This window comes from Nestor notabilis, unplaced genomic scaffold (assembly GCF_000696875.1).
Source record: "Nestor notabilis isolate BGI_N333 unplaced genomic scaffold, ASM69687v1 scaffold6907, whole genome shotgun sequence".
Taxonomy (NCBI): Eukaryota; Metazoa; Chordata; class Aves; order Psittaciformes; family Psittacidae; genus Nestor; species Nestor notabilis.
In genome coordinates, this window is record NW_009936836.1 from 52,348 (window position 1) to 73,940 (window position 21,593).

Genomic DNA, 21,593 nt, shown 5'->3' on the forward strand with positions numbered 1-21,593 from the left:
GTACCAAATTCAGGCCACAGTTATGGTTCATTGGATCACTCTGTGCTAAATCTACTGAAGGCAGCTGCAAGAACCAGGCATTGGTCATATCAAATCATCCTTTTGAAACGCAAAATGGACAACCTAATCAACTCTTTATGAAAGCCATGTAATACGGCTGTGGGGATCTGGAAGGCAAAAGAAATGGCCTACATCTGCCCATACTAATCATATTCAGGCAGCTATAGGACTCCTTAACAAAGGAGGTTTTAAAGTCTAATGGCATATGAACAGCCACACTAGGTATGGAAACAGTGAAAGTAGCAATAAAACTTACCCTGTGACTCTAACCAAGGTGACCTGGGGGACTACCTATACACAAGCACTATTAACTTTAATGAACTCCTGTACTATACGGGAAATCAAAGGACACCTATGTCTGTGAGGGTTACAGAGATGAGACTTATCAGAAAATACAGAATTAAGATAGGTTTTCAGACATCCATGGACAACTGTTTAGAAAGGCTGTAAAAGAGGTTTTCTGCTGATCTCCAGTTAAACTGGTGGGAAATGGCACTTGGACTGGTGAACGACAGCAACCAGAATTTAGAGGGTGGGTAGGTGGGTATAGGACTGCGTGATGCATGGGGAAGCATGAGAAGTATATACCCCAAATGATTTTTACTACAATATCCTTTTAGTTGAGACAGGGAAGTATAAACTGGAATAAAGAACATTTTGAAAGGGTGGCCCAACAGCCATAGGAGGTTTCATGTACCCAAACCATGCCAGTTAGGTAATGGCTTACTCTAGGAGCATGAGTGTGTGGAGAGGGGAATGCTACCCTCTTGTACAAGAATGAGACAATCATGAGAACACATCTCATCAGCCAATGTGTTACTCGTCGGACTCATAACTCACACTAAAACCAGTTGTTCCAATTGTCCTGGACTCTTTTATCAAAGAAAATATGACTACAGGAATTAATCTACAAACAAACTGGAGCTGAAAGGCATCTTTCCCCATTACACAAAACTGAGGCAGAGTTCAACAGCAGCCATGAAATCCACACTAAATACAATGGAAAGGACACTCCCTGCGGGGCAAGCCGAGGCTTCACAGAGCTGATATGAACTTGTAGCTACTATCTCCAGAAAGTGTGATTGGTAGGATTTCAGATGTTCCCTTAGAAAACAGCTACCACACCAACCTTCTGGACAGCTGTAGTTGCCAGTATAATCATTCCCTTTGAAGTTTTGTGTCCACGTTATCCAAAGCTGTCTACCAAGACCTACAAGCCCCACTGAGGGGCTTAAGGAGCCCTCTGCAGCAGCACTGAGATGTCTGCTCCAGAACAAAGCCCTTCTAGGGGAAAAAACAGATTTCTATGATGTGCAGTACAAGGAGTGCAGGAGGTACGGTCAAACCCATCAAGATGAGTTAGTGGGAAGGCTCATCTTTAAGGCTGAGAAGGGTTACCAACTATAGGGGTGTGAAACATACTATGGGATACAGGGAAAAGCATTTTGGGATTGTGCAAGGCTTGTTACGGGATGTTGAAGGAAGGAATCAAAGGCAGGAAAAGGGAGGGATCAAGAAGGTTTGAGGAGGAGGAAGCTTGGAGAAACACAGACGTAAGGGGATAAATGTGGATAAAGGGTCACATGTAACCAGGTTGACCAGAACACTTGCCTGACCATGCTCTGCACTCGATCAGCACAGCCCAGTCTGTCTTCTCATTAAACTTCACTTCTAACTCCTTTCCTTGGTGAGCAGACTCCATATACACATCCATGGACCTAAAAGTCCCAGCTACTGGAATTGGGACTGAGGGGCCATATGTCCCGCTGTTTCTGCACTGCCAGTAACTCACAGGAGAGGTGGGAGTGTGTGCATATATTCTGTGTGCATCTATCAGTGTGTGATCACCAGCCTCTGTCGTGCCTGGCTAGCTGGAGAGTAGGATCAGTTGCTGGGAAGGCTGGTGTTGGAAGGTGCATTAAGTTTAGGTTAGACCACCAGAGACTCTGTGATTTGGTGACTGAAGGACACAGGAGATCCAACCCAGCTACTGGGAAGACCATGAGGTTGGGTGGTTGACTGAGGAACTCATTTGCGCACTTGTGTTTGTGCCTATGACAAGTGGAAACAAGAACATCCAGTATAGTTACCACCTATACTGAACAAAGAAGTTAAAATAATAGTTTTAGACTATTTCATTAGATTTTTCTTCCCAACTTAATCAAACAAAATAGAACAGATTTGCCTCAGGGATTAAATTTTGCCTGCATCATCATTTAGAATTTTTCCTTGAGTTTGTCCTTATTTTTGACAAATGGGATAAGCTTTGGCAACTTTTTCAGTGTCACTATTCATTTGATGCTAGCCCAAGACATTTCTGACCATTCTGTCAGGTTTTGTTTTAAACTGCTGTTTGATGTTTTGTGTAGCCTTTTGAAGATGATACCTTTTTTTTTTTTTGCAGTATCTCAGGTGTCTCAGGTAGAAATTCTAGGAGATACTGGGAACATTCTCCCTACTCTAAAATTGAAAACAGGACTGTAAACCTCCTGTTCTTTGTGAATGTGTTGGCATCTGTGAGATAGAATTATTTAACTGCATTCTGGAGGGTCTTATCCTCATGAGTAGCCATGGTAATCCACATTTTAGCTGAGACAAAGATGTTGAGCCTTTTTTCTTTTTCCTTCCTCCCATCCCCCTTTTTTTAGATCGACATATACAAAATATAATTTTGGACTGTTTTTCATTACTTTTTTGCCAAGTACATGTTTGCAGCCATCAAAATCTCTTCCATGTTTTATTTATTTTCCAAGTCATGAACAGACTGTTGAAAAAATAACACAATATCACTGCGCCCCATGTCCCACTCTAGATAAATAGGCATTTTATTTGGATGCAAACTGGTACTTAAAAGATTTCCTGCTGTGGCATTGTCCATTGTTTCCTGGAAGATTTCACTGCGGGTGGGATGCTACTGCTTGTCATTTTGCCAGGTATCATGCACACGGTGTGAGAGCTGACATGCTTTTGCATGCTGCAGCTACATGCTACATTGCTTATGTTCCTTTCTGCATGCTCTATCCTCATTTGGGAGAGATTGTTTGGCTTGTGAGCTTGCAATGGAAAGTGCAGTATATTTTAATATTATTTTATTGTGAGTGCCACATCCATTCCTACTTTTCATCTCTTTATATTTTATTTGAATTCTCAGTGTTTCAAGTTCTCAGTAATGTCCAGGGTGGCAGAGTAAGGTTTGCTTCTTCTAAGTTATGTTTCTAGGCTGGAGGACTTATTCCTGGCAAAACCTAATTCACCTGCCAGTGACTGCATGTGGAAGTCCTGTTTTGGGCTTTGTTCCAGAATTTGACCTTTTATGAAAAGATCTGTTTCACCCTCAATACACTGGGGTAGACTTTTCACCTTCTCCTACAAATTCTTCTATGGGCTTATGAGTTTTTTTGCATTTAACTCAAAATCTTCTATGCTTTTTTGTTTTAATATGGATGCAGTGATCAGCAAATTTCTCACTCATTTCTACTTTAGCTTATTGGGAAGTCTTAAATTATGTGCCTCTGGATGTAGTTTCATGTGCACTTTAGTCCTGCATAATCCCACGTTACTGCTGAAGGAAGCAGCTGTCCTTCTCGTAAGTCAACTATTCATTCCTGCACCTTTACCAACCTTTCTGTGATGCAGGCACAAGTGTAAACTTAATTGGGAAACTGGTGTGCACTAAAGGGAATTATGTTTTGTTTATTTTTTGCCTGCTTAGTATTAATCTATCTCAATTCTTCTGGGTCAGCTCATTGCACGTCCATGCAACACACCTGTGTTCACTGCACAAGGGAGAGGGAAATGGATAGGTGGAACGTGAAAGAGCATGAGTGTTATGTTGTGGGGGTGCTTCTTTCAGCTAGGTCAGTGTTCAAAGTATATAAGGAACTACTGCCTTCCAACGGGTAATTGAAAAAAGAAAAACAACAAAAAAAGTCTTACTTTCAGATCTGTTGGCATGCTCTACTTGCTAATACAGGGTGTATTTTACATAGTATTTTACAGGCAGTAGCAAGCTTAGTATAGTAGCTCAGAGATGCCTGGAAGCTTGGAGTAAATGCTGTACTACTAACATCTTGCTCTTGGAGAAACTGTATTACCTGAGGCTTGGTGCTATAATGAAACCACAGTTTTGTAGTTTCCAGTTGACTGGGAATGGGGAGAGAGAATTTTAGTAGTGCTCAAAACATGGGCAAAGCAATCTCATATCTGCCTTCCAAATAACATCTAGCTAGATCCACAGAACAAAGTGGTAGGGGTCACCAGAGCTGGTAGCTTGATAGAGGTAAGGCTGCCACTGCTCCTTATACCTAGGTTGAACCAAAAGTGAGCCTGGGCATGTAATTCCAATACAAATGAACACACATGTTCATACAAACACAGCTGCATGAGGGGATCGGCACAGACAGAAACATTCCATGCTCAGCTGGGCACAGACAACACCAGCAGCCTCGTCCTGTTTTCCCCTCAGACTGATCAGAGAGGGGAATGAAGGTATGTTGGTGGAAAAACAGATACAATACGTATATACAGTATAAGTGGCCGCAGAAAATATCGTATCCATGCAGCCTGTCCGCTGGTCCAGGAGCTGGTCCTGAATGTACTCCAGTGTCCACAAACCCTCCCTAGTTGCTGGTACTCAGTCTCCATCACTCACAGATATGCATGCATCCCCTTCTTCCCAGCACACTGTGGATCCCCCAGTAATTGGTCTAAGACACCTAGTATACCCTAGTAAGTGGCCCAGGACCCATGTACTTACAGTTCCCTCACACACCCACACCATGCACGCACATTCACTGTGGATCCCCCATTAACTGATGGACAGGTGTCCCCAAGCCCGCACACATGAACACATGTAGACCCCCAAAGTCTATGGATCTCTTCTGTAACTGCCTCACAAACTCAGTCTGACTGGTAACTAGGCCTTGGATGCTCTTGTCTCCACTTGTCATAGGCACACATGCACCAGTTTGTTTCTTTCTCAACCAGTGGATTTGCCGACGTGACAGTTCAGCTTGCAAAGCTGTATTTCATTGCCTTCCATATTGTGACGGTCGTAATGATTGTCAAATAAGTTTTGTGTTGCTCTCCACTTTGGAGGGAAGAAGTGCTCTGCCCTTTGCCAGGGCATTGCTGATAGTCCCACAGATGCACCTGCTGTGACTCTTAGATGGGTGGGATGTGTAATAGAGGAGTCTGCTGCATTTGTTCTGCTGCTGCTGGGTGCTGCTCTTGCTTAGAGCTCCCAGCCTCCAGCAGAGGAGGGGATGGAGTGCTATGAAATGAGCCTGGGAATACTAAGACAGTCATTGATAAGGCCAGGTTGGACAGGTCTTGGAGCAACCTGGTCTAGTGGAAGGTGTCCCTGCCCATAGCAGGTGGTTAGAACTGGATAAGCTTTAAAGCCTCTTCCAACCCAAACAAATCTGTGATTCTGTGATTCCGTATCTTTGATAAAAGACACAATGGTTAAGTAACTAATTATGCAACTCCAAGTTGATTTGCTAGACACAACGTAAAGCAAACAAAATCAGCTTTCAGTTAAGTAGAAAAGCATCAGAACAATGAGGTAACCACAGTAGCATACAACACTTTATGTTTAGCAACTAAATTTCAGACTGTTTTGCCACTTGCTGATATTTTCTTCTAGAAAAGAAACTAGAACAAGAGAAGCCATGTTCAAGTCCCTTGAAAATCTCCCCAAGAAATTTAGACCTATGCAGAAAAGTAGATGAAGAAAATTCCCCAAACGAGATTATCCCTCACAGCAGTGTCCCTACTTTGATATTAGTCAGACTGTCATTTCAGATAGATAGGCACGAACAAAGGGAAAAAACTTAAATAACAAAAGAGATGGAGGTAAAAAGACTGATTTTGCTTACATCAGAGACCCAGTTGTCTTCTGACGCCTTCAGTAATAACTTCCTAGTGGAGTAGAAATTCAGCCACCCTGACCTTGAACCTCACAACTAACTTCTTCACAGGTTAAGTTCTCAGTATTTTCAACTATGTTTTGTTTAACTCCAGCTCAAATTCCTCTTAAGTTCTGCCTTGAAAATTCATGTGTGATACATTCATGGACTGAACTAGACAGAGAAAAGTTTTAACTGAGTATTATGACTTGCTTGCATGCCTTTTTCACAAGGCAATGGACAAGAGAAAATTATCCTGAGAACAGGGAACTGTAGGATCCTGCTTCCCCTGACTGCCCTTACCACAAGCAAAAAGTCATGCTTCTTTCTTCACTTGCTTTCAGTTGAACTTCACAAAAGAAATGGACCTATATCCAGAGGCAAAGTGAAGATCTCCCTCTTCTCCTCCTCCTGCAGCAATATGGGACTGCCCACTGGTGGACATGCTCCTGGATGGGCTGAGAGTTCAAAACCTCATAGCTTCTCAAGATCTGAAATAAAGTGGTCACCCACCAGGCTACCATGCAAAATGTGGTTCACCTAATACCACTACCCAGCTTTCCAAGAAAGGACAAGACTGCATTCAGTTAGATACCAATGCTAAGAAGAGAATGCAGAACCAAAGACTGGATGCCAGGGTGACACAGCCCCTGCAGTTTTAGCTTCATTTCACAAATTCTAAATTATAAACTACTAGCTGGTGGTGTTCATTTTTAGTTATAAAGCAAAATCTCTTCTGTTTACATGGCTCATGTCCTAAGCAACTCAGAAACTGCCTAGTTCCTTCTGTGTTACCATGGCACTGTAGATTAGCTGTCTATCAGAGGAGGATAGAGAAAGTGCATTTCAGCGGAGATATTTGCCTTCGCAAACCATTTCACAAACCCTCAGTTAGATGATCTGCATTTAGATTACACTGTAAACCTTGCCCATTCTCCATGCAGACCTGCACTGCTGGTCAGGACTTCTGTTTTGAAGTCAAAATTGTGTTTGTTGCACTTTATCATCATAATATTTTGACCTCATGGCCTGGTGTTCGCTGGGATAGAGTTAATTTTCTTCCTAGTAGCTGTCACAGCGCTGTGGTTTGGCTTCATTCTGAGAACAATGCTGATAACACACCAGTGGTTTAGTTGTTGCTCAGTAGCACTTGCCCTAATGAAGGACTGTTCAGTCCCTCATGCTCTGACAGTGAGGAGGGGCACAGGAAGCTGCGAGGGAGCACAGACAGGACACCTGACCCGAACTAGCCAAAGGGGTATTCCATACAGCAAGTGGCTGTGTGGTGCTTAGCTGCCAGCTGGGCTTAAATCACACCACCTCCTCTTTCTTACATTTATTTCCATATACGAGTTTTTTAAGAAACACTCATTTATTCACCTGGCATATCATCATTTCTTCATTCTTACAATTAACATTGCCTCTAACAGAGGACTAGTCCTAGGGGTTTTTTTCAGTAAGAGTCATCATCTTTTACTAATTTCAACTGGAACACAACCACTCATGAATGACAAAATCATAGAATTGTAGAATCGTAGAATGGTTTGTTTGGGGTTGGACGGGACCTTAAAACTCATTCAGTTCCAGCCCCCTGCCATGGGCAGGGGCACCTTCCACTAGACCACGTTGCTCCAAGCCCTGTCCAACCTGGTCTTAAATATACATTGATATAAGCATGAATGATAAGAGGATTTTTTCTATAACATACCCATTAATCACAATACACATCTAATGCACTGTAACATTTATTGCTGTCTAGAGATTGAATTTAGATTTTTAAATTATTATCAATTTATTTCCCATGAAATAGAGCTGAGGATTAAAAATTAGGTTTCATACCTAGCTTGGTGAATAGCTTCTACCCATTCATCTCCATCAGCTTCATCATCACAACGCAGCTCCAGTGGCTTCTGCCCTTCATGGCCAAAAAGAACAGTAAAGTAATGCTGCAAATTAGAACAAGGGGACAAAAAAAAAAAAAAGGTTCAGAAACACATTTAAATAAAATAGATACATAAAACTAACTAAAAAAAATCTAACCTTATAAACATAGCCCAAAGCATTGCCAGCCTAGGAAGATGTGTTTTAAGCTCTTAGTCCTGAAACATGGATTGAACTTGAAACTATATCCTTAACATATTTCTCTGTGCATCAAGGTAATAGCTTTCACGGTACTTGTCATAATTTACTATTCTTAAGCTCCCATATAGAAGACAACAGGATATAATTTCCTAAGCAGCTTCTACAGTTGACTACAATAGTGTGACTGTAGTGGGGTGTCTGTAGGTTTTTTTTCCCTTTCATTTTTCACCTAAAATTTTTCTCTAGAACAATGCCAGCACACAATACCAAACCTGGAAATGCCACCATTTCGTCACAAAAATGTAAAATGATCAATAAGCTAGCTCTAGCTTATTTTCTCATCTTTCCAAAAGAACTAGGAAAGTGTCCCTTCTCATTCATCACAGTCAGGAAAAATTTTTGCCCTTCTTTCAAGAAGTCTCACCCATAATTGTCATTGCAACATCTTTGAAAATGCTGTTCACACAAGTGTCACATTCTTTCATGGCATTTCTTACCTGAAGGATGTTTCTCACAGATTTCCATAGAACACAGAATTTCAAGAAAGATTTTGCTACTTTCAGAATGTAGTAATAATAGTAATGCCTAGTGGGGAGCGTAAACCCCTTAAAACCCATTTCACAAAATTAGTCATTAAAAACCTTACTTTGCATAGCTTACCTATTAACTTAGAGCCAGGTAGGAAACAGAATTCTTCCAATTTAGATGAAAATAGGTGAGAACCTAAATGCACACCTGTAATTTCCATTAAATGCAGCCATTAGTAAGCCAGCTGTTTCACAGGCAGAGGAACCTGCTCATACATAAAACCGTCTGGTTATTAGGTCCAATGTGATTCAGGAGCTCTTAACAGCTAAACACCTCTGCACCAGATCACTCAGTTTTCTTCATTACCTAGAGCTTCTCAAACCCTCTTTCACTTTCATCCCAGTTAACACGGATGTTAACTGGGTATAACCGAGTATAACCACATGTGGCAGCAATTACTTTCTGGGGTCTAACAGCAAACTCCAAACTTGTTATAGTCAGCAGGTGAAGTATATAATTTGCATTCTCCCATGCCATTAACCATTGTGCACAGCGGTAAGAAATCTGAAGTGATGTCAACAAACATTCCGCTTTGCTTGTCAAACCCATGGCTCAGCTGAAAACGCCTCTCTGAGGGAAACACCATGCTGGAGATGAAGCAAATAGCACCTCAGAATTAAAAGCCATTTCCAAGGCAGGAGGAACACAAGCATAAACAGAAACAGAAGGGATGAAATTTTACCTACAGAGAATTGGCTGCAGATATTGTCAACACTGACAATGAATTTCGTCCACATAAAAAGATTATTCCAGCCATTTAGTGGCCCCTTCTGAAACATCTGGCAGCCTGCTGTGCACATACAACACACAAGTTGGCTGCACAATGTGCACAGTGCAAGTTCAATACACCCCAAATGCACTGGATTCACCACACTGGCTCTAGCACTGTCTGTGCACCTGCATTTGCATTGAGGTTTGTGCCTTGGGACCTCACATTTGCAAAACCCATCTGCCTCTGTGCATTTGAGTACATTCATACGTTTGGTTTCTTTTCGGGTAATATGAGGACATTCCTCATATTCCATAAAGAGAAAGCTATCCATTTGAGCATTGTATTGATTTGCTAAACATTGTTACATGTATACAAAGCCCTTTTCTTACAAAAGACCACAAGCACTGCAGGATTAGCCACAGACCAACAAAACAGAAACAAGGGACAAGAAGACACGCCATTCACATTTAACCAGGTATACAAATAAGCTCAGATCCACTAAGTTACAGACACAAAACCACTTTGGAGCAGAGACAAAGATCAATAAACCATTAAAAGGATTAAAAAACAAACAAACAAACAAACAAAAAAAACCCCTTGTGGGTTTTTGGTTTTTTGGGTTTTTTCCCCCCCCCAGTGCTGCATATCACTTAAAACTCAATGCCATGAATAGAAAGAAATAGTTAATCAGGTCCATAGGAATCTCCATAGCATTGGTAGATAAAAATTTCTATAATAATACAGTGCAGCTGAAAACAACCTACAGGAGAGTAAGAAGTGCATCAACATTACACACAAATGCACTCTGTTTATCAGCTGCAATAGTCTATTTTAAAAAGTATATTTAAAGATAAATCACACTGTTCAGAGCTGCATTTTATGTAACAAGTTATTTCTGTTTCATAAAGCTGCTACATATAAAACTAGATTAAAGACACAAGTGTAAACAAGCACTGGATTTAATCCCGTTGTGTAGGGATTCAAGTTAGAGACCATATTATAGTCCTCCCTACTTTTAATATGAAGTAACTTGGATGTCTGTTGAGCAAGACTTCGAGGTCTGCAGTTACTTTGGTGGTAAGCATGATCTAAACACTTAGCTAGGCCAAGAAAATGCACAAATTTAAACAGACTTAGAGGGCTACTACAGTAGGACTGGACCCAATGGCGGGGGGGAGGGAGGGGGAACAACAAAATTTTACAAAGAATTTGTTTTCAGAAGCTGCTTTAAAAATCAGCTACAACATCCACCCCACTCAAAGATGCATACTGCACTCAAGCATCAGTGTCAGCTATCACATCATTTACACAGAAGCAGTCAATTCTAGAGTAAGTGAAGTGCAAAGAAAATATCATATCATAACATGCCTCTAAAAAGAATCTCTAAGTCATCCTTGAATTCTCTTTTTAAAATAAATGTTACTCATTTACAAAACTAATCTACTACCAGAAAATAAGACATGTATCTGTGATCCATTATTAGATTTTCAAGTTGATGATGTGAGTGGGCCTATATGCATATATATTTATATATAGACACACATAATTTTAGTACTGCCATTCAGTTTGCTAAACAGCTTAGCTCCCATATCACTGCAGTACAGTACAGGTAAAAACCACTTTTCTGTATACACACTATTAGTTTCTTTAAGAGATGACACTAAATATTTAAGAACTACAGGACATATTACACCAACTACCCTCATCATTATTCAGTATTTCTGTTGGACTACACATGTTTCAATTTAAGCCTGTAGTCCAGTTGGATTTTTTTTTATTATTGTTTGTTCTGAACATCATCATACTCAAAGAAGATAAAATGAAACTTCTGTATTTTGATATTAAAAAAAACCATTAATTTAATTCGAAAGTGTCTTTTTAATATTCAGGTATGTCCAAGCAAAATGGTAAGTCTTAATTTTAATAAAAACATCTTTGGCAGGGAGTTCTTCAAGTAAAGTTTGGGAATAAAAGAAGGGAAATCTTCATACACCTTGCACAGGTATGAAAGCACTATGTAGACTGACAGTCAGGGAAAGAACAATGGGATCAAGGTGCATGAAGAATATTGTTGTGTATCACTTCTCTGATTTGTATCTAGTGCTAATCAGATTTTCTTCCTGTAGTGAAAAGGAAAGTCTAAGGAATGAGCTGACAGGCACCTCTGCCTCAGAAACAAAACTGGAACAACGTTAAGACCCTGAGTGAAAGAAATCCTGTACCAGAGTACACGGATTATGCTGGGTTCCCCACCAACAGTAGCTGACACCATAACTTTGTCCTGATAAAACTGCCTGAATAATGCCTGTATTCAAAATAAGACATCAAAAGGTCTGAAGCTGACATGCTTTCAAAGGCGGGGAGGAAGCAAAACTGATATATGCCCTGTAACAGAAACACTGTTTTTAAGGCATAGTGAGGTAAAGCTTTCACCAACACAGATACCCTAAGACTAGGCTTCCCAGCAGCAGAATGCCATTCTCTTTGTGACTAACAAGGACATGTGCTGTTTATGAAGTGAGAGCAGCACCAACACAGACATCGCACCGTCCAACACAATGGCATGGTCCCACATCTCATTATCTTCTCTCTACCTCACACAGAAACTACAAAGGACATCTCCTGTCCCATCTCTGATGCCCTATGCCCTGATAACATATTACTGTGTCTGCTTCATCAGTTACTCCTTTTCATCCCCCAGTAGCTCTAGTAACCCGACATGCCTTTTCCATTTGTAAATTAGGGATGATGCTTGCAACAATTCAGTTACTGAACCATGGAAGGACCAAGAATCAGCACCTATCTTCCCACACTGGTGCTGCTACCTGTCACAGGCAGAAAAGATGCCATCCTAGATAATAATGCTGCTTGACAACTCCTACTGCAGGTTCCTGCCTTCAGCTCCTCATAAATTTGGTCAGCTTTGAATGCCCAAATAGAAAAACTGATACTGGAGAAATGATGCATGTGTCAACAGTGGTTTTGTTATCTTGTCCTTCCATGAGCACGGCATATAACCATTTAAATTATGTTTCAAAGGACTCCAAGAAGACTAGCACATTTTGTTGTATTGGGGGCTGGTAAATTACTATCATGGGGTAATAGCTACTTTCTTACGAATTGCTTTTCCCTAAACTTTTCTTACTAAACAGAACAAGTTTAATTATTTTCATAATAGCCTATAAAAATACGATTTTTAAAGCTTAAATGTGCCGTAACCTTATTAGATGTTATTTCCTGACTTTTAGTAACTTATTGCATAGTCTCAGTTTAATCATTCAAGCCAGGACCTTAACAGTAACTTAAAAAGAAAATTCCAGTCATTAATATTGATAAGAATGGGGACTATAAATGCAAAACAACTGTAAAAAGTTTGTCTGTACTAAGATTGCTCCTAAAAATGAAAAGCCTTAACAAAGTCTGTCTTCAATGCAAGGCAGGAGAAAGCTTAATCGTTTGCTGTACCTCTAAGGCTTACATTCACTACCTGATGTTTATAAGGGCATGTTAAAAAACCTTTGAGGCTAAAAAATGTGGAAGAGAATTTAAAATGACAAGCTAAAAGTATTTCTTATTCTTGACTTCTAAAGACATTTTCATTTCAAAAGCTGGAAACCTCTATGCAATCTCAAACACTAGGAAATTATCAGGCAGCAGAGGACAATCACTGCAGCGACTAAAAACTCCTCAATAATCCTTGAAGGAAAAGCAGCAAACTGCAGTCTAAATCAAAGCAGCTTGTACTATTCAAGCGCATGCTAAGTCATTAAGTTTTCAGATGTGTTCTACCGACAGTATTTTTCCCAGCTGCTCAAATACAAAACATTATGTGTATTCTGTATTTCTTACATCCTGGGGAAAGGGAAGGAAAAGAAGGGAACACTCTTGAAAGCAGACAGCATCCCTAAAAGGGAACAAGTGCAAGAGGATGAGTGTATGGAGGTGAGGGAAATGTTTGGAGGAGAAGACAATAACCCCTCCCCATCACTAGATCAGCAGCCTATTAGCGGGAAGAGAGTATTGTGCCTTGAGTCAAGGGAAGGCAAATGCCAGGGTTAGGTTTTGCCATGTCCTGAGACTTGCTGTGTCACTAGCATTGGCAGGAAATTTATAGCCCGTTGCTGATAAATTAACATGAGAATGGAATAATGATAGGAGGGTGAAAACCGTGACAATGCTTTTAAAAGTTTCCAGGGAGATCTACAAAGCCAATACGCTTTGTGTTGTATCACACCAATTAGTAGAAGCAATAATGAGTACACAATTAGTGAACATCAGAATTAATATGATGTACTTGGGAAGAGACAGAATGGCTTTTGTAAAAGGATGTCATCTCCTCTGAACCCAGCGGCATTCTCTGAAGGGGTCAACAAACATTTGGATTACAACAATATGGTTTTCAAATAATTTTGACAGATTTTTAGGGAAACACATAACTGTCTGGGACTTACAAAAGAAACGTCCCTCTCTGGATAAAAAAGAAAAAAAAAATCTGATCACAAGCTAGGAAACAGAGCTGGAATATTTGGCTATCTCTCTGTTCTTACTATGGAACAAGATCATCAAAGGACTTCCTCAGGGAACTGAGTTGAGGACTGAGATGGACATTACAATGAATAACAAAATTTGTTAATTATTCAAGATAGTAATGATGACAACCTATTATGAAGATCTGCAGACTCAACAAGCCTGAGTTACTGGACAGTAAAATGGCACTTGAAATTCACTGACCGCAAATGTGAAGTGACATACGTGAGGAAAAACATTTCAAGCTTCACATGTGAAAAGATAAGCTCAGTGCTTAGTAGCACCACTCAGGAGTAAGATCCTGGAGTAAGTTTCATGAAAACACTAGACAATGCTCAGTAGCTGCCAAAAAAAGAAAACCACAGTTCACACAGGGACAACTGGGAAACAAACAAAGTCGACAAGGCTGTTAAAGTACAACACATCTTGAATACTGAGTAGTTTTGGACCTCCCATCACAAAAAAAGCAACATGAAATGGGACAGGTTCAGAAAAAGATAAAAGTGGTAACAAAGACTTGTGTATGTCCAAATCACATACCTATATAAGTAAAAATTTAAGCTGAGACTCTTTAGGACAAAGAAAGAGACAAGTTTCAGCATAAAACATGAGTCTACAAAATCATGAGAGATATGAAATGGATGGATAGGAATCCAATGCTCTATTTCTCTTCCAATCTGTTCTCTGAATGTCATAAAAATCAGCTTCACAACACACAGAAGAAAGTGGTTCTTCATGCAATTGGTAGTAAACTGTGCCCCTCCTGCAGGAAACGCAGTGTCAGTGGGTTGCAGGGAGACTATAGAGTTCACTGTACAGAAATCATGGGCTACTTAACACACGGAATTCACATATTCGGAATTCAAACAGTCCGAAGCTGAAAATAACTAGAAGCTTAATGTTGTCTAAGAGAAGAGAGGAAGGAAAAGTAAAATATGTACCTCAGCAGATGCCTTCCCCAGCATGTCCTCCATATGAGATAAGATATTAGACTAGTTGGTCCTTTGGTCCACTCAAATAAACCCTTTCTCATAGCCTTACAGGAGCTAATTAAAACTTCACTTTTAAATCCTTCAAAAGCTTCACATTTTTCTATAAACAAGATACACTGGCATTTTAATAAACTCCTGGCTCTTACTAATTGTCTGGGTTTTTTTCTTGCACATTCTGGTTTTGATTTTGATACTTTAAAAAAATAAACTGGTAGAGATCCACTGCAGTATTTCACCTTTTCTGTTTCCCTGTGGTGGCACCTAGGGATTAAGGGGTTCTTTTTATCGTGTTATTAATGTTATTTTACCACCTGTGGTAGACAGAAATCTGGTATTGAACAGTACTACAGAGAAAAAACTTCTAGACTTAAATGAGAATAGGGCTTTAATCTGCCAAGCCACTTGATCAAAAACACATTAGAAGACATTGTTTCAGATCTCCATCTCCCACATCAAAGGGAGTCAGAGATGGGCTGTAGTATTCGGGTTTGGTTTAATACTGGGCAACCATATACTGTATTTATTTTTTTTACACATATATATGTATAGATATATACACCCTATATGGTATTGCAGAGATGGGATGGCTTGATATCTTCTCTCTGTAACCAATATTGGATTAATCAAGATGCAACCTGCTGCATAAAATCTATTCTGGCATCTGACAATGAATCACCTTCCTGAGCCATTCCACAAGTATTGTCTGGGCCAAGAACAACAGCATTCTGAGGTCATTATATTTAAATATGCAATCAGCCGTTTGGAGTTAGAAAGATTATAAATAAGTATATGCTGTTTTATAAGCTCTTACTATATCAATAAAAACCACCATACCCATCTTGCATGTAAAACAGCAATTGAGGAATACACAAAGGTCACTGCAGACCTTAATTCTCCTGCAGTTCTGCTGACTTGCATCAAAAATATTATGCCAAATTACAATGGTCATAGCGTTTGTTTTTGTAGATGAGAAAATGAGGCAAATACAGCCCCATATGCTATATTTTCAATGCAGACCATTTGTACTTCAGCAGTAGTTTATCAAGAGGGAAAAATTCTGTCACACAAAAGGAAATTTCATAAAGTAAAGCCTACAGGAACTGATACAACACAGTAAACACAGCTGAATTATTCACTAATAATAAAGTGAGCATGGGTTACCATCATCTCAAAATGTATTCGACACTATCCAGTGGGAATTTCCTGCCATAAACCACAAGCTGCTTGCGTAGAAAACTGTACATTACCTAGCTGCAGGACATTTTCCTTCTCACAGCATTCATTACTACCACTGTTGCCAGTGCCTTGCATTGAACAGAATCACAGAATAGCTAGGGTTGGAAAGGCCTTAAGATCATCTAGTTCCAACCCCCTGCCATGGGCAGCCCCCCCCCCCCGCCCAGGGGCAGGGATGCCTCATGCTAGACCATATTGACCACAACTCCGTCCAACCTGGCCTTGAACACCGCCAGGAATGAAGCATGCACCACTTCTTTCGGCAACCTGTTCCAGCACCTCACCACCCTCACAGTAAAGAACTTCTTCCTTATAGCTAACCTGAACCCATCACCCCCAGTCCTATAACTACAATCTCTGAGTCCCTCTCCGGCACCCTTTTAGGCGCCCTTCAGATACTGGAAGGCTGCTATGAGGTCTCCACGCAGCCTTCTCTTCTCCATGAACGACCCCAACTTTCTCAGCCTGTCTTCATATGGGAGGTGCTCCAGCCCCCTGATCATCCTCATGGCCTCCTCTGGACTTGCTCCAACAGCTCCATGTCCTTTTTATGTTGGGGACACCAGAACTGCACACAGTACTGCAAGTGGGGTCTTATGAGAGCAGAGTAGAGGGGCAGGATCACTTCCTTCGACCTGCTGGTCACGCTTCTTTTGATGCAGCCCAGCACATGGTTGGTTTCTGGGCTGTAAGTGCACACTGAAGCCGGCTCATGTTCAGTTTCTCATCGACCAACACCCTCAAGTCCTTCTCCACAGGGCTGCTCTGAATCACTTCACCCAATCTGTAGCTGTGCCTGGGATTGCCCCAACCCAGGTGCAGGATCTTGCACTTGGCTTGGTTAAACTTCATGAGGTTGGCATCAGCCCACCTCACAAGCGTGTCCAGGTCCCTCTGGATGGCACCTCTTCCCTCCAGCGCATCAACCGAACCACACAGCTTGGTGTCATCAGCAAACTTGCTGAGGGTGCATCAATCCCACTGTCCATGTCACCAACAAAGATGTGAACAAGACAGGTTCCAACACCAACCCCTGAGGGACACCACTTGTTGCCTGTCTCCAGTTGGACACTGAGCTGTTGACCACAAGCCTCAGTGTTTGGCCATCCAGCCAACTCTTTATCCACTAAGTGGTCCATCCATCAAATTTATGTCGCTCCAGTTTAGAGACAAGGATGTCACGTGGGACATTATCAAACACTTTGCACAAGTCCAGGTAGAAGATGTCAGCTGCTCTGCCCCTGTCCATCAGTTCCGCAGCGCTGTCATAGAAGGCCACCATATTAGTCAGACAGCATTTCCTCTTAGTGAAGCCACGTTGGCTGTCACCAACCACCTCCTTGTCTTTCATGTGCCTTATCATGCTTTCCAGGAGAATCTGCTCCAAGATTTTGCCAGGCACAGAGGTGAGACTGACTGGTCTGTATTTCCTGGGTCTTCCATTTTCCCCTTCTTGAAAATGGGGGTTATATTTCCCTTCTTCCAGTCATCAGGAACTTTACCTGACTGCCAGGATTTTTCAGATATGATGGACAGTGGCTTAGCAACTTCATTCACCAGCTCCTTCAGGACCCACGGATGGATTTCATCAGGTCCCACGGACTTTTGAACATTCAAGTTCTCAGGATGATCTCAAATCTGATCCTCTCCTACAGCGGGCCTAAGGTCTTCATTCTCACAGTCCCTGCACCTGCCTTCCAGAAATAAGAGCTATAGTGCAAGTACAGGACTGGAACTCAGGACAGTTAGTTTAACTGTTTCATTTTGCTGGGAATTCTGCATACAGGACAGATCTAAAGGCTTTTTGGCCTTCAGATGAAAGCCAACCTGGGACTTCCACTGCACCACCATGCTTGAGTCTGGCAGAGCACTCCATGAAGCCTCTCATTTAACTTTTCAGGACCCTGAAAGGCTGCATCCCAATGCCAGTATAGTCACTAGAAAACATTCACAGCGTTCTCAGAACTGCTGCCTTCCTGCTTATCTTTAGCCTCCCATCCCACTTGTAAGTTCTTCTGGTCTTGACACTGACATATGTCTACATCTAACTTCCTTAGATGACTGATGCTGTGCCCTGAAGATGCTTTTTCTATACCAAATTTCTATGAAATGAAAAGTATTTTCTATAAACCACAACCAAATCAAACCTGACTAAACCAAGAGACAGACAATTGCTCCCAATATATAATGGCGTAAGTATCCTTCTGCTCAACACTGTACGTACTCAATCTCATTCCTAGGACTCTCACCTTCCCAAGTACTAGAAAAAGGACATGGCACTCTGGTCTGCAGATCCAACTTATCAATAAAACCTGTAAATTTATTCTACCACTTGTTGCTTCATATCTCTTCAAGTGTTCAGGTTTTTTATGATATATTCCTTATGCCCGCAAAGGGAAAAATCACTTCCTTTGAAAGAGGTAAGTTTAATCATAGTTTGAGATATTTTCAACACATTCAACCTGTTATGTGGAATGTTCAGCAATTGGTCAGGTACATGTTGGGACCATGATCTCCTGTAGTGCCATGTCTGCAGTGCAAACAATGAAAAAGGAGCACGGAAATCTCATTATTCTTACAGATGACCTATTCTGGCATGGAGAATGGGGGCACAGCTCCTCACTTCTTGACTGTACCTCCGCTTCTCCTGTGCGTCATTAGCTGCCTTTCTACTGGGGCTAAAGAGGTGGGAAAAACCAGGCAAGTTAAACCAAGTTCTGGTCCCTCTTCAAGCATGGCACAGATAAAGAGAATCAAGATTACAGCCCTACCACATAACTGAGCATAATACAGCCACATAAGTAAAAAACTGTGCTGTTCAAAGTGACAAAGAAAGGACAGATAGGGAAAATAGATAGAAAGAGACAACAGGGAATAGTGTAATCACTGGCAGGTTTACATATTTTTCAGGAACTAAGACATTTTGTGTTTTGCCCTTCTATTACTCTGTCTCATTCCTTCACCATTCTTAAGCAACCTTAACCTTTCTCCATGTACTGACAGCCTTTACCTCCTTGCCCAAGTAACAGCTGGAGCATCTTATATCCAATTTTCTTGCCTGAAATCTGAAAATGATGCAGAGATCCTCCATACGAATTCAGCTAGGAACTATCTGAGTATTTGTTTTGCCCTGAAAAGAAATCCCTGCATTTTAATTAAAACATCAGACTTTAAAGGCCAAAAGGGATATTTATAACCTTCTAGCCTGATGACCTACATAATATAGAAAAAATCTCACTAGACAGCTCATGCATCAAACATACAGGATGAAGATGAGACAGAAACCCTCCCTAATCAATCCGAACATCAAAAGTCACGAAAAACCCACCTGAGCCCATGTTTAATTGGTCTGGGTATTAAATTACCCTCACTACTAAAAATGTGCAGCTTCAGTTTAAATAACAAGTAAATGGGTAAATAATGAAATTATATAATGAGCTTGTTTCGAAGACTGCATGCATAGACTGTGCACTGCAAAAGCAGAGCTGGGTTTCTCAGTAAACACCACACATATTAAAAAAAAAAAAAAAAAAAGAAAAGGTATACCTACCCCAAATCATGCCCAATAAACAATTTTTACACAGCAAGTAATTTTGAAGTAACTTCTAAGAAGCAGATTAATTGGGTGGCTTCCTTATTGTATTCTGAAAATAGGCAAAGGGTTTGTCATTTTTAAAGCTCTTTACAGACAGCAGCTAATCTTCAAACTCCTCTACAAGGTAACAATTATGGTGCCCATTTTAGACACAAGGATATGTGTGAAGATACCCAAATATAGATCTGCTGTAAATGAGTTCAACTCAAGAGTGCTATAAACAGAGCTTCTCTCCCTGAAGTGAGCCAACGTATGACAGAGAAGCAAGAATAAGAAGTCAGCACATCCTAGACCTTGTTACATTTCTGTTATATATAGTAATTTCTACCTATAAACAGTTTCAGGAAAAAAAACCAACAAAAAAACCCAAAACAAACAAAACCACAACAAAACAAAAAAACACATTCAAAATTTCAAGCAACTGCAGTATTCTGTGAGATGAGGACAAGACTTCTACAGTCATCCACCAGCACCACAGATTACAGGATTCTGATGTAAAATAAAAGACTGCTGAAAAAAAACACATACAGTGTTTCCAAAACTGCCTATCAAACCTGAATGATCCCATGACAAGGAAAAATGTCTCTTTGGTGCCACTATGCTCACTAACAACCTTTCTCTGTGGCTCCCTAGCCCTAGAGGTTGGATCCTGGACATAATCTTGTGAAAAACTTGGGAAGAAAAGTGAACATAATCTAGTTTTAAGCAAGAGAAGGTTATTCTAACACCAGAATCATGTTCTCCCGCCTGGACTTCCACCTTCTATATACTCATATTTTATCAAAAGGAAAGCCACCTGCACCAAATTCAGCAGGCCAAGGAATGGCATTCAAGAACTCCGTGATGCCCACAGAGCTAAAAACAATGCTTCTCTAACCATGACTCACACAGAAACAAGTTCTTCATTAAACTTGCATTTCCCAAACTTGTTCCTGAAGACTGTAAGTATAAAAGTAGTGTTCTCCCATTTGGAGGGGACTATAACTAAGCCTATTAGGACATTCAAGACCACCAGGCAACTGTCTGGACTGCTCTGTCTCAAAATCACCTGAGTATATGAGGTACAGTCAGATACGCAAACATCCAGTGTATTGTGCCCAGTCATCTCCTACCCTCTAAGAAAGGTTTGCATCAAATTTCTGTGACATTTCTATATGCATTCTTGTAATAGCTATCCTTTAAGTTCTCCAAATTTTCATCAATGAGAAAAAGAAAAAAAAAGAAAAAAATCCAATGCACCTCACCTTGGCCAAGCAACAATTAAGATGATTTGGTCTGTAAGACAATCCTTCCCTTATCATGAGGAACATTATTTCAACTTCCAACTATCCATTGTCAGCCCCTGGTTTTATACAAGGATTCCCTGAAATTTCCTTAACTTTTGAATCTGTTTAGACACTAAACCAAAAATAACTCAATCAGCTAACCCACCTTGCATATACAAATGAAAACCTCACACTGACAAGAGTGTCGCATCCCCTAACATTTTCTATGAAGGGTGAGAAGTGAATTGTACTACAGAAGTGGTGAGCCTAAAATTGGTTGTCAAAATTTGCCTGGAGACTGCTGAAATGTATTCACAGTTTGCATAAAATAATTTTCAGGTTTTAAAACCAATAGCTTTAGAGAATCCACATTTTACAATATTTACTGTCACAGACCTACTTAAGCATATATTCAGTTTTCACCAATTTACCCAACTGCAACTATTTTACATGTTTTCTTTTCAGGTTTTTCCTAATATCTCTCAAATCATGTTAGCTGTGATACATTCAATAGCTTGTTAGTAACAAAGGTTTCTCAGTTTATGCAACATGAAGTACTTTAAACACTCAAACATAATACTCGATTCATCACCCAAATGAGTGTCATGCATACAGCTACAGACATGT

The 21,593-nt window shown here is 40.6% G+C and overlaps 1 protein-coding gene across 1 annotated transcript in view; it reads right to left on the bottom strand.

Moving 5' to 3' along the window:
* The window catches only part of RASGRF2 (Ras protein-specific guanine nucleotide-releasing factor 2), a gene marked incomplete at its 3' end in the record, with an annotated part of 39,097 nt that extends 30,758 nt beyond the window's left edge, over positions 1-8,339 (bottom strand). The window contains exons 1-2 of the mRNA XM_010018545.1: positions 8,319-8,339; positions 7,809-7,915 (exon numbers count right to left, since the gene is read on the bottom strand). Coding sequence (XP_010016847.1) covers positions 7,809-7,915; positions 8,319-8,339 — 128 coding nt within the window. The remainder of the gene's footprint in view (positions 1-7,808; positions 7,916-8,318) is intronic.
* Between the last annotated feature and the right edge of the window lie 13,254 nt (positions 8,340-21,593).